Source organism: Spermophilus citellus (genome assembly GCF_964194105.1).
Source record: "Spermophilus citellus genome assembly, chromosome: 6".
Classification (NCBI taxonomy): domain Eukaryota; kingdom Metazoa; phylum Chordata; class Mammalia; order Rodentia; family Sciuridae; genus Spermophilus; species Spermophilus citellus.
Genome location: NC_138187.1, coordinates 124014460 through 124028865, shown reverse-complemented (window position 1 = coordinate 124028865; position 14406 = coordinate 124014460). Strand labels below are relative to the sequence as shown.

Sequence of the window (14406 nt, the reverse complement as noted above, 5' to 3'; positions counted from 1 at the left end):
AATTCCTTTGGAAGTGGAGAAAAGTAGTATACATATCAAAAGGGAAACATGGTAAGTTATATGGTCCTGCCTACTTTGCATATTATAAGAGGCACCAAAAGTGCTATAGGAAACTGTAGTTAAATGTTAGAAATATATGTAATACATTTTCTCAGGCTTCCATCAATGATTATCTATTTGACTTACAAATATCCTTAAATGTAAAATTGTTCAGTATTATTGCATTTGTTGTACAATGAAAATTTGCCAATTAATCTGATATATACTTTGAGCTGAAAGAATTTATGTATAATGAAATAAATGAGGGCTGGGGCTGTAGCTCAGTGGTAGAGTGCCCGCCTTGCACGTGTGAGGCACTGGGTTCGATCCTCAGCACCACATAAAAATAAAGATACTGTGTCCAACTACAACCAAAAAAAAAAAAAAAAAAACTAAAAAGAAAAAGAAAGAAAGGAGGAATTCTAAGAAAAAATTATTAGTTTCCAAGTCAAATTATGTTAAATATTCATGAAAAATAAAATTATAGGCCAGAAACACTGGCTACTTGCCAATGTTCATTCTGAATAATAATTCTTGCACAAATAATAGCCATCTTTGTCTTTTGAAGCAAACCCAAAAAAAGCCTAAAATTAATCCCACAAATACAAATTAACTGATTTCAGAATAACAAATTCAAAGCCAGTATTGTCATTTGCACATTAAGTTGATATGCAACTCTAGCTGAGAGGTAGAGCACAGGTGTGGCATGCACAAGGCCTTGGGTCCCAACCCCAGCACTCCAAACAAATAAAATCCTACATATAAAAAAATGCATCTGCTCCTGTATAGAACTAATTTGTTTTCAGCACCAAATGAATCATCACACAGCCTCCCCATCTTGTTTTAAGGAAAGATATACATCAAGGAAATCAATAGAATACATTACTTATACAATTCCTCAAAAGCGGCAAGGCAGCCAAGAGTTGATGGCATTTAAGGAAAGTAAAAAATTTGCACCCTTAATGTCCACTGATGTGATTTGTGCCAACTTCAAACAAAACAAAGCCCCCAAAAAACCAACAACAACAAAAATAAAACCCAACCTAAAAACACTTTTCACCTAGTATACGTGAAATGAAATGATAAGAAACACAATATTATATCATATCCCAGCACAGACTTACTATGTTTGTATCAATGACTCACTAGTAAGAATTATTTGTTGTTTAAATAAAGTCCTGTCTAGGTAGTAGATGGTAATCTAAACACTGACAGCACCTATAGTCTCAAACAAAAGAGCTTATGAATCCAGATTAATTCTCTTTGGCCGCAGTGGATACCATTTTCTCTGGGGGCAGTCCTTAGTTCGCTTTCTTTTCAGTACCACATCAGAGGTTTTCCTGGGAGCAGTCTCCATTGGTGTGGTTTCTATTTGTGTTATAAAGCTCTCGGGTTTAGCATCTGGTTTTCTACAACTGGAAAAGATTTCTTGGTGGATCCTCTGGAGCTGAATGATAGGTTGCATCTTCAAAACTTGGGAAAATCCATCTCCTTGTTCAATCAATGCAGGGAAAGCCTTAAAAAAGTAACAATCAACATTAATCTCAGGTTGTAATACAAACATATGGACGCAGCACTATCTTCAGGTCAAGGCTTTTTTGAGACCTAATTTCTTGGGGTTATGGATATTCTGCTTTTATCTTCAAAATAACAGTTTAAGCTGAGGAATTTTTACTAAAAGCTAAGACTAGAAAGATTTATTCTTATCTTACAATGTTTGGTATTAAAATTAAATTCAACAGAATGGAATAACAGAATTTCAGAGCTAAGGATCTAATGTCTGAAATTCTGTATTTTAGGATTAAGGAGTACTTTGCAAAGCTTAATAATCAAGAAGAGGGATCAGTACATTTTTCTTGTAAACGACCAGACAGTAAATAGTTTTGCTCTGGAGGTTTGCGTCTCTACCATAAGAATGCAATTCTGCTGTTGTAATGTGAAAGAAACCTCAGAAAATAAGTGAATGAATGGACATAGCTATTATTTAGTAAAACTTTATTTACAAAAATGGGGTAAGTGCGGGGCTGGGGATGTGGCTCAAGCAGTAGTGCGCTCGCCTGGCATGCGTGCGGCCTGGGTTCAATCCTCAGCACCACATACAAACAAAGATGTTGTGTCCGCCAAAAAAAAAAAAAAAAAACTAAAAAAATAAATATTAAAAATTCTCTCTTAAAAAAAAAAATGGGGTAAGGCTGAATTTTAGCTTGGCCTACCCCAATTTGCCAAAACCCAATCAAGAACATGCTGAGAGAGAGATAATTACTAGAAAATTATAGAATCAATCCAAACCTCAAAAGAATATTACAGAAAATTAACATTAGAACAGGGGAGATTCTGAAGGAGTTTAAAAATAATTTTCGTATACTAGAAATCCAAATGTTTCCTGTTTGGATAAAATAAATATCAAACCATAAACATTTTCATTATAATAATATTAAGATTCTCCAGTTGGAGGAGTAGTATAATATAGTGATTAAGAGTATAGATTCTAGGTGAGGTGTGGGGATTGCTCAGTGGTAGAGTAAGTCCTTTTAGCATACGTGAGGCCTTGCATTCAGCTGCCAAATACCACCAATGAGAGAGAGAGAGAGAGAGAGAGAGAATATATATAAATTCTAGAGCCAAACATTCACGGTTTAAATCCTGGCTTGGCTACCTTAGCATCTCAGTTTCCTTATCTGTAAAATGGGGGAAATATAGTACCTATAACATAGGGTTAGTATAAGGATTAAATGAAGTAATAAATGTAAAGCAGTTATATGGTGCCTGATTCACTCCAAGTAGACAATAAATGTTAGCTAGTATTATTATCCAGAATCATCTAGTGGGCTGCTAATACTCAGCCCATTAGATGATTCTGGATAATAATACCAACCTTTAATATACCTTTAATGTGCCTAATAAAGTGTTCTGAATTTTACTGTTGCTTGATACATTTATTAAACATCTATTTATTTATTTTAAAATATTTTTTTAGTTGTAGAGGGACACACAATATCTTTGTTTATTAATTTATTTTTTAATGTGGTGCTGAGGATAAAGCCAGTGCCTCACACATGCTAGAGGCAAGCACTCTACCACTAAGCCCCAGCCCCAGCCCATTAAACATCTATTTAAAAGACTAAGAATTAAAACACATATGGATGTTGAGAGTAAATAAGTAGTCATACATTTTGTTCACTTTATACTTTTTTATCACATAGTTTTTACCTTCATGGCTTCACTGATCACCTTAGCTATGGTTTCCCCTCTGCATTTCAGACTTTCCATGCGAGAATCTACAAAAACATCACCAAGCAATATTAGGTTTTTTAATTAAACAGCAAATCATAGAAGCATTCAGATGCTATCTGGACACAAATCTGTTAGGACCATTTGCTTTAACTTAATCTTCCTTAGATTGCCTTGTAATCTATTAAAACAAACATCCTAGTAAGTTAATTTGGATAAATGAAAAGACTTTAAGAACATTAAAACAGTAAAGTAAAACTAAAAGTTAGAGGCATAAGGTAGTAAGCAAGATTCTACCATGAGCAGTCCTAATAGTATGTGCTCCTAGAAGAGAGTGCAATATTCATTCTATATATTATCTACCATCATATCTAACATCTCTGAACACCATCATCATATTTTAGAATATAGGTTAATACTTAAGCAAAAGATTTTTTGATCTTAGATATACAATCAGGCTATGGTGGTTATACTAATATCAAACAAAATAAACTCTAAGTCAAAAGTTGTTATCAAAGAGACTTTATTGATAAAAGGAAGTCAATCAATTCAGAAGCTCTATCAATTATTAACCCAACAAGAGCTCTGTTTTGGTTACTGTTTGCATGGAATATCTTCATTCATTCTTTCAATTTCAACCTGTTCATGCCTTTGGATTTCAAATGACTCTCTCTAGACGGAATATAGTTCAATCATGTCTTTTTTCTCCATTTGCCAACTTCTACTTTGAATTAGAGAGTTTTTAGTCCATTTATATTTAAGGTAATTACTAATAAAGAAGAACTTTTGCCACTTTGGTATCTTTTTTTGTATATTATTATACCATTTTTGTTCCTGGGTTCCTTTGTTACTGCCTTCTTTTTGTTTAATTTTTTGTAACATACCATTGTTGTTCTTTTTTAAAATTTTTTTGTTGTTGATGGACCTTTATTTTATTTATCCATTTGCAGTGCTGAGAATTGAACCCAGTGCCTCACACATGCTAGGCAAGTGCTCTACCACTGAGCTTCAACCCCAGCCCCTGTTTTTGTTCTTTTCTGTTCATTTTTAGTATAATTTTCTAGATAATTTGTTAGGTTACAACTGATAACTAGTACAACATGAAAGCAATTTTCAAATCAATATATTAAGGCCTATGCTAGGTGAAAATTAAAATTCTCAGCAAGTGCTATAGTTTGGATCTTTAATGCCCCTAAAAACTCGTGTGTTAAAGGCTTGATCCCCAGTTTGGCACTATTAGGAGATGGTGGAAATATTAAGAGGTGGGGTCTAGCAGGAGGGCTTCAAGCCACTGGGGGTTTGTCTTCCACAAGGGGATTGTGGAACCCCAGTACCTTGCTCTTCTCTCTTTCCCTTACTAGCCATGAGGTGAGAAGTTTTATTCTGTTGCACATTCCTGTCATGATGTGCCATGATAAGGCCAACTGATCGTGGACTGATACCTCTAAAACTGTGAGTTGAAATAAACCTTTTCTTTTCATAAGTTGATTATTTCAAGTATTTGTTATAGTAATTGGTGAGTAATACAGTGATTTATTTTTAAATATATGCAGGTATTGGGCTGGGGATGTGGCTCAAGCGGTAGCGCGCTCGCCTGGCATGCGTGCGGCCCGGGTTCGATCCTCAGCACCACATACCAACAAAGATGTTGTGTCCGCCGAGAACTAAAAAATAAATATTAAAAAAAATTCTCTCTCTCTCTCCTCTCTCACTCTCTCTTTAAAAAAAAAAAAATATATGCAGGTATTTCTTTGCAACTAAAACAAACCTCATTTAAAATTTCAAATATATCTAAAGATATGATACCATGTTAAACTTTCAGTTTTTGACTGAGCCTTATATGATACACTAACAATATCAAGTGTTGGTAAGGATATGAAGCAAGTGGAACAATTACCATGCCTGCTGATTGAAATGTAAACTGGAAAACTTTCTGCAGTAGCTATAAAGACTAAATATATGCCTATCACATGACACAAAAACTATTTCTAGATTTATATCCATAAGAAATGAGTACAAAAACAATATATGAATATTCAGAGTTGCACTACGCATATAGCCCAAATCTTCAAACAATCCAAATGACAATTAGTGGAAGAACAAAATAAACTGTTTATAGACACATGGTAGAATACTACACAACAATGAAAAAACCTTTTTTACTACTCTTAAAACATGGATGAAATCTCAAAGAAACAACTCAGCGCTAAAGAAGGCAACACAAGAGTACATAACTGTACAATTCCATTTATACGAAGTTCAAGAACAGATAAAACAAATCTATAATGATGTAAGTCAGAAAAGTGGTCATCTCTAGTAGAAGTAGAATACTGACCAAAAAGAGGTATAAGGAAACTTTTGGGAATACTGGAAGATACTGGAATGTTACACAGAGTGTCTATAAAATTAGGAAACAGGATACACATGTGTTAGTTCCATTTTCAAATGATATGCTCAATATCTTTTTAAAGCAATAGGCCCTATTGTTAATCTAAAAAAATGTAACAAATACACTATTTTACTTATGCTTTCAGGTTCTTTTGATACTCCAAATTATATTTATTGTATAATTATAAACATAATGGGAACATTATTTGAAAATGCAAAGCTTAAAAATAAGTATATCCTTCTTTCCAACTATGCAGATACTGAATACCTAAATCAAGGTGGCAGGTACATGTATATATGTGTATAAATTCACCAAGCTGTGCACTGCACGTTATACCAACACACAGACACACACACACACAATGAACACAATATATTTTAGCATTTACTGTAGAAAGTTATCTTACTTTTACTTATATAGTAAGGCAATCCTAATCTTCTTCATTGTTACTGCATGGTTTACAAAATGATCTATCACCTGAGTGATTCTGTTCAATGTTTTATTAACAGTACCAATAATTATGTTCACCAATTTGTGAAGCCTTCACTATGATTCTCTAATTGGAAGATTCTTAGAGACTAAGAACTATCAATGACTAATGTAAAGAATTCCTAAAACACCTCATTACTTTTTTGGTCTATAAACTTATATATTGCTGAACAACAAAGCTTTCCATCTGTTACACATCCAATGCAAAAGTATATTGGGCTTGTATACAAAACGTAGTTAGGTCCTAAGTTTGAATAAAGATTGTCACACATGAATGTCTGAAGGGATATGCTAAAGTTGTGCAGGACATATAAGACATTTAGTATCCCTGGCCTGAGTATGAAATGCCAGCTATACTCGTCTCATTACTATGGTAACTCAAAAATGTCCCCCAACTTTTTAAAAAGGACCACTAGGGGGCAGTACCTGCTCCAAGGAGAACTCTAGTATTCTTTATCTTCTAAAACTACCTTGGGAACAGGAACCTCATGCTCTCATCTTATGATCTCTGGTGTTGAACACCTAACATGTAGAAGAAGTGCACAATAGTTATGATGGAGCTAGGCTATATAATAGAGAATACTATACAGGCACAAAAGGGTGAGGTCAATCTAACAGGAAAACTGAAGGGAAAAGAAAAATCACAGGTGTTGTAAGAGAGCTGCCTTAAAAGAGGATTTGGTGCTTGGAGGAGCTTGGGGACTATAGGGGTAGGAGGTGGGTGGCAGAGGATATGCTATACCAAAACAAGGGAATAAATCAAGAAACAGGAGAAAACAGGAACCAGGAAATGTGATCCAGAACAGGAGACAAGTAAAGGAAATTCCCAGAATGATAATGAAAGGAACAGATAGGATGAAAGCTCTCTGCAGCAGGCTTAGAGAGTACACAGTCCAGATTTGGAATAGGAAGGTGGAAGGTTCCCAGAATACTTCCAAGAAAAGAAAGGAATTTAAAAGTGGATTTGATGGATAACCTGAAGTGTTTGGGAAAGAACGAACCAAAAAGAAAATTAAAGCAATTATCATTCCAGAAGGGAGCAAAAAACTATTCAAGAAAGAAATACACTCATAGTAATAATTACCTGACTCAGATTGAAGAACATTTATATAGTCATAACAATATAAATACTAAATACTACTGATTTTTTTTTACAAGAATGACTGAGATTTGGTTAAAAGTAATGCTTGTGAGATGATTCTATTAAGAAATCTGACAATGAAAGGGAAGATTTCAGGAAAGAAATACCACATGAAAGTTTTCTCTACTTGTTCCTACTTAGCCCATTCCTACAATAGTACACGTTGCCATGCCAATCTACATTATGTAATTTTAGTAACCCTATAAGGCAAGCAGATTTCATTTGCCTTCTTTTATAGGTTAAAAAAAATTAGATGCTGACAAATGAATCTACAATTGAAGAGAATTAGAATTTACATTTCCTAGAATCCAAAGCATGTACTCTTCTATATTCTATATGTAACTTTCCCAAATACCACTTTGCCAGGAATTACACTATCTTCAGAAGAACAGAGGTTATGAAATATTTAAAAGTTAGCTCAAGCAAGGGTGAGGATATAGTTCAGTGGTACAGAACTTGCCTAGCATGCACAAGACACTGAGTTTGATCCCTAGCACCACAAAAAGAAAATTAGCTCCAACATAATGAAAATATCTTGAAATAAAAATAATTATGCCTGATAAAGAATTAAAATAGCACAATTATGGAGTTAAATGTTTTAACTATTAGCTTTATAATATTTTTTGAGTTAAGTAAATTAAATTCTTTGCATTTAAAAAACTAAGCAGTAACAATAATTTTAAGAACAGAACTAAAGATTTTTAAAAAGAGACAAGGTAGGAGGAGACACATTTAAAAAGATCACTAAATATGTGACTATGCTGTCTGATAATGGAATAATAAATAATTTCCAACATTAATATCTATTTAGGAAATTTCAAAATATACAAACATCTCACTCCCTCACTCACGATTACTCTAAGTGAATTTTTCACATTTTTTAACTGTGAGAGCATATAGGTACTCCCAATACAAAATCTAATTTAAGAATGTCTCACATGTAGATGTCTGGTCCAGGCCATGCAGAATATGGAATAGGCAGAAGCATTCTCAATAGCCTCAATAAGACAATTTTGCCAGGCATAATGGCACAAGCCTATCATCTCAGTGACTCCAGCAGCTGAGACAGGATAGCAAGCTCGAGGCCAATCTCAACAACTTAGGCCCTAACCAACTAAGCAAGACCCTGTCTCTAAATAAAAAATAAAAAGGGCTGGGGAGGTGGTTCAGTGGTAAAACGCCCATGGGTTCAATACCCAGACTAAAATAAACAAACAAAAAAAACCCAAATCTTCATGGCACCACTATTTACCCTCTTTACCACAAATAATGGTGGAATCCAAAGTTTAGGGATCTAGACTTTGCCCTGAAAAAAATCCTACCTAAACATCACACAGTAAAAATTATGCACCTGAAATGTGATATTCCTAATATCTTTTATCACCAATGTGTAGTATTTCAGCTACACTGTATGTTCAACAAGCCTTTAAGGGGGAGCCTAGAAACTCACTCATTTCTAATAATTTTCAATTTTGTTTTGTCAAGGGGGAATGCATTTCTAATTCCAAAGCCCAGACTTTGAACTTATAAAACATAACTACTTATAAGTGCATGGCTACCTATAAATATTGTAGCCTAAGAAGGACAGCACTGTTAAGAAAGAAGAGGAAATGCCTTTAAATCTTCTGCTTGTAGAGTTAGTAAAGAACTGAAGTATTATTAAGGCTGCTGTATGAAACTTAAAATAGCTCCTTGCCATCACATGTTTAATGAAGAACAAAGGAAAAAAAAGAAGAAGAAAGAGAAAGGGGGGAGGGAGGGAGAAGGAGAGGACAGAAGGGAGGGAGAGCTCTTCAAATTAATTTCAAGGACTTTAAAAAAAAAGGGCAAGATAGAGGCAATTATTCATTATACTAGTAGAATTATAAAAGGTTGTTACTGACAAATGAGAACCACATTTTATTGGTAGACAGTTAATCAGTAGATTACTTCAAGGATATTAAAAAATGTTTGTCCTTAAAAATGTGGAAGTTAAGCACCCTTGAGAATGCTGCCTTCCCTAGCTGCTGCTTTCTAAAACACAGGGAAATGAAAAAGTAGAAATGAAAGATTGAGTAATCAGCCTAGTTTTGCTTTCAGGTTATCACAGTGACTAAAGTAGGAAACATGAACTTCCAAAGCAGGCACAAATTCAGGAATTCAGCAAAAATGTATTAACTGACTGTTTATTTTCTATTTCCAATGTATGTTGTGTATATGAATAAGCAAGATCACATAACATATGAATAAGCAAGATCACATAACACAGGATGACTGGTTTGTACTGGTTTCTGAGAATACAACTAAAATCATTAATTAGAACCATGAATAGGAAAACAGCATCCCTGGTAAAAATGAAAACAAAAACTAAGCCATGATTTATGATTTTCTAGAACTTAAAGAGATCTGCTTATTGGACATAATCCTCCACACCCATTCTCACATATACCTTGCCACTTCCTTCAGCACCGTGAAGTCTCTCTAAGGCATTGTTAAACCCCTTACCCTCACTCATTTTATCTGGCCTCAGAGAAATCGCTAATCTTAACTTGTAAAGTTCTTTCCCTCTGTTCACTCCACTGTACTCAGTGGATTTTATTCCATAAATACCTAAGCTCATTCCTGATTTAGGAACTTTGTTCTATCTCTTCCCTCTGCTTAGAGAGCTCTTCCTCTTGATGGTCACCAAATAAAATTCCTTCCCGTTACTACCACAGAAATGTGTTTCCTATCACTTAAACACATCATCTTGGCACTGATGTCACTAACTTATTTTTGTATATATTACTTTTTCCTCCCACTAGAATGTAAGCTTCACAAAGCAAAGACTTTGTGTTGCTGCTCACCATTATGTCCTCCATGCTGGGAACAGTTCTGGCACATAGTAGACATTCAACATGTATGATTAAATGGACAAAGGAGTAATAGTCACACACTAAGTATTTATGAGCACAGTGCTATTACACTGGCTACATATAATGTAAATATACTGGAAAAAATTTCATAGAACTTTCAGTTGTATGTGTGAAAGAGAGACTATAAATAAGGAAACCCACAAATAAATTATAACAAGTAGTATTAAAGAAATAAACATGTTATGATAAAGATCTAGGGAGACATTTTAATTAGGATGGTTAGGAAAGAACTCTGAGAGGGTAACATTTATGAGAAAGAAAACATTGGAAGAGGAGGGGAAGCATGTGTGAAAGTGAGACACCTTCAATGAACTGAAAGATGGGTAGGCAATGGGGGGCGATAGCCAAAGGAAAGTGCCTGAAATGGATTTAGAGAGGCAAATAGGGGTCAAATCATCTAAGGGAATGCAGAGAAGTTCAAACTTTATTACATATATATGTATGTATATTTTTAAAAAAATATTTTTTCAGTTGTCAATGGACCTTTATTTATTTAAAATGGTGCTGAGAATCAAACCCAGTTCCTCACGCATGCAAGGCAAGAGCTCTACCACTGAGCTACAACACCAGCCCTGTATATATATTTTTATATCAAAAGATTTAGGGATTTTAAGCAGAGGAATGAAAATTGATTTGTGTTTTTAAAAAGTATCCTAGATTTCTAGTCAAGTGATCTTGGAAGTTCATAAAACACCCTATCTTTGCCTCAAACAATGTTGGATACAAAAATCAATCAATCTATCTATCTATCTACCAGCACTGAGGATTGATTCCAGGGGTGCTTTACCACTGAGTAACACCCCCAATCCTTTTTGATTCAGGATCCTGCTAAATTGCTGAGGCTGGCCTTCAAACTTGTAATCCTCCTGCCTCAGGCTCCTGAGCTAATTAATGGGATTACAACTGTGGATCACATCCATGCCCATGCAAGGCAAAAGTAGCCAGAAATTTGTCTCCTACAAAAATGAAAAGGGTTCAATGTGTTCCAGAAGAGCAGGAAATGGAAAGTGTCCATTTCACTTTTGAAACCAAGGGCTGAGGTGAGTTTTTCCACCTTGAAAAAGAGGCTGGGGGGAAAAAAAAAAAGCCTGCCTTCCACCACTGTCAGGATCTGAAGCTTACTTAAATCTAAAGCAAAAACAATGAGAAACAAATAATGCCTCAAGGCCTGGACCTGGACCAGGCCACATGCTGACTGACTGGCTCCAGTATCAATAGTGGGATATGAGCCAATTTAAGATATGGTTCTTACATGGGATTGTTGAGGCCAAATGAAGGCAACCACAAAAATACTGGACAAGGAAGGGTGAAAGCAAAAACAGGAAAATAAGCACAAGAAAAATTCTATTCAAGAAGAGCATGAAAAAATTCTAACATATGTGAAGAAATTAAAAACATGAAAGATGACTGATATAACTAATGTTGGGGAGAGGAACCTCCTGCAGATGAAATTAAAATAGAGCAACCTGATGATGACTTCAAAAACTGTTTGAGACCCCCAGGTGCAGTGGTGTACACCTGTAATCCCAGAGATTAGGAGGCTGAGGCAGGAGAATCACAAATTTGCAGCGAGTCTCAGCAACTTAGCAAGGCCCTAAACAACTCAGTGAGAACTTGTCTCAAAATAAAAAAGAGGGCTGGGGCTGTAGCTCAGTGGAAGAGCATTTGGCTATCATGTGTGAGGCACTGGGTTCAATTCTCAGCACCACATAAAATAAATGAAATAAAGGTCCACTGAAAACTAAAGAATATTTTTTGAAAAATAAGATAAAAAATAAAAAAGGGCTGAGGATATAGCTCAGTGGTAAGGTGCCTCTGGATTCAATCCTCAGTACCAAAAAAAGCAAAAAAAAAAAAGTTCTGGATTCTCCAATAGCTAAAGAAAATCAGAACACACATCATGAAAGAAAAAATAATAATAAATTAAAAACAAGTGTAATATAAAAATAGAAAAACTGATTAGCAAAATTGAAAGACTAGGATAAAGATTTTCTAGAAGATGTGAAAGTATATAGGCAGATGTTAGTGGAAGATGGGAGGAAAGAGGAATCAAGGAACAAAAACAATTTTTCAAAAAAATTAAAGAACTATGTGTATATAATCCCATTTAAATAAAATTGCCTTGACTCTTACTACCCTTACTTCACTATATTCATAAAAATTCAGATGGATCATAGATCTAGAAATAAAACTAGAACCTAAATAAATAAATAAAATTGCCAACAGGTGAAGAAATTACCAATTAAAAACCATGAAGGTAAACTATATATTGTTGAGTGAAAAAAACATTGACAAAACACAACGTATTATATAATACTTATATAAGAAAGCAACTTAAAAACTCCTGTGCCATCTGTGTACAAATGCACTAATAAAAACATAAAATTGGATATACCAAACTCCTAACAGTAGTTCCTTTTTGAAGGTGTATGCGATCAGGTAGCCTTAGGAAAAGAGGCTATGGTATATTATCATTTCCTAATTGTTTAAAATTCTTAATTATGTTAATTTTTAGGATAAACTTATATTTATTAAAAACACAAAAACTAACTATAGAGCCAGGCATGGTGGCACAGGCCTGTAATCCCAATGACTCTAGAGGCAGAGACAGGAGGATTGCCTTTGAAGTCAGCCTTAGTAATTTAGAGAGGCCTTCAGAAACTTAGCAAGACCCTGTCTTAAAAAATAAAAAGGGCTGGGGATGTAGCTCAGTGGTAAAGTACCCCTCAATTCAATCCCTAGTATCAAAATAATAAAAACATAACTATAAAAATATTTAAAATACAACCACAATTTAAAACCAAGTTAGATCTATGCCAGTTCAATCGGAGGATTTCCACCATAAATTTGAGTTAGAAGACTAAATTGTAGATAACCTGATGTATGAATCACTTTTATGTAAAATAAATTATGCCCCCAAATTATCCAGTTTATACATGCTCCTATAAAATTATATGTGCAGAGAAAAATGGTCTCATACCAGCTTAACTTTCAATATCTAAAGGAGTGGCAGATGAGAAAGGAGAGAGGACACCAAAACAAAAAGAAAAAAAAAAATAGAACAGTATCCTTGAGATGGCGGCAGGAAGTGAGTAAGCCTCTCCGTGCTCCGTGCCCCGCGCCGCCACGTCTGAAAAGCTGAGACAGACAGCTGCGACTCAGCATTAATCCATCCGGCTGAGGCGGCTGGTCAGCCCTTCCCATCCTACGGAGGTGGATGCCTGCCGGGCCTTCGTGGGTAGTGGCCGCAGGTTCCAGGCGGGGCTTGGGAGAGACAGCGGGGACCCGCCCGTTGCGTTGGTCGCCCGGCAGGGGGAGGCGAACTGTCGCCGTTTGCGGGGGACACCACTGTGGCGGAGGGCTGGCGTCGCAGGACTGCGGCGGAGGAGATAACTTCATTGAAGCCTGCTGCTACAGGTGTGTGGTCCCCTGGCTTTCCCTCTCCACGCATCGGGGAAACCTTAAGGGCCCCTCCCAGCTCTCCCATGAGTGCTACAGCCAGCCCGAGGGAGTCAGAGGTGGTGCGGGACCCGCGGTGTGGGACTGCCGCTCCCGCCAGGGCTGACTGCTGAGGTCTCTTGCACCAGCTACGGGGGAGTGGCTACCGGAGGGCAAGTAAAATTCCCTGAGGATTCTCAGCCCCAAGCTCTACAAACTTAGGGTCTGAGGGAATGGCAATCTGGAGGAGTGAGCCCAGTCGTTCATGAAAACAGGGCTCCCGGGAGCAGCAGACCTGGCCTGTAGCCAGTATTGTGGTGAGAGGGGCCTGGCTAGAGGAAAAGTGGAAGTGATTGGACACAAGAGGAGGCCCTAGGCACTCAGGATTGGAGACTCGCCCAGTCTGGGTGGAGCTGCTGCACAGTGATTGGTTCCCGCGTACTGACGGGAAAGACTTGACCTGGTGGGCACAGCGCCACCTAGTGGAAGAGAAGTTAATCAAACTCTAAGACGGCATTTATTAGTTTTTTTTTCTTTTTTCTTCTTCTTTCTCTTCTAATTTTAATTTTAATTTTTTTAAATTATTATTATTATTTTTTAAATTTTTTTCTTTTTTTAGTTCCTATTTCTTTCTTCTTTTGTCTTTTCATTTTTCTTATCCCCCCTTCCTTGAATTCTACCTGCCTACTCTCATTCTCTTTAGTGACTTCTTCCCTTCCCTTCTAATACCTTTCCTCCCAAGCATCAAATAAATTTATAGGAATAAACAGTAACTCAGCAGTCAA

The 14406-nt window shown here is 36.1% G+C and overlaps 1 protein-coding gene across 1 annotated transcript in view; it reads right to left on the bottom strand.

The window, feature by feature from the left end:
- Positions 1–499: 499 nt before the first annotated feature.
- The window catches only part of NSL1 (NSL1 component of MIS12 kinetochore complex), a 37474-nt gene continuing 23567 nt past the window's right edge, over positions 500–14406 (bottom strand). Inside the window, exons 5-6 of the mRNA XM_081300223.1 lie at positions 3250–3317; positions 500–1555 (exon numbers count right to left, since the gene is read on the bottom strand). Of these exons, the coding sequence (XP_081156349.1) occupies positions 1280–1555; positions 3250–3317 (344 nt within the window). The 3' untranslated portion in view covers positions 500–1279. The remainder of the gene's footprint in view (positions 1556–3249; positions 3318–14406) is intronic.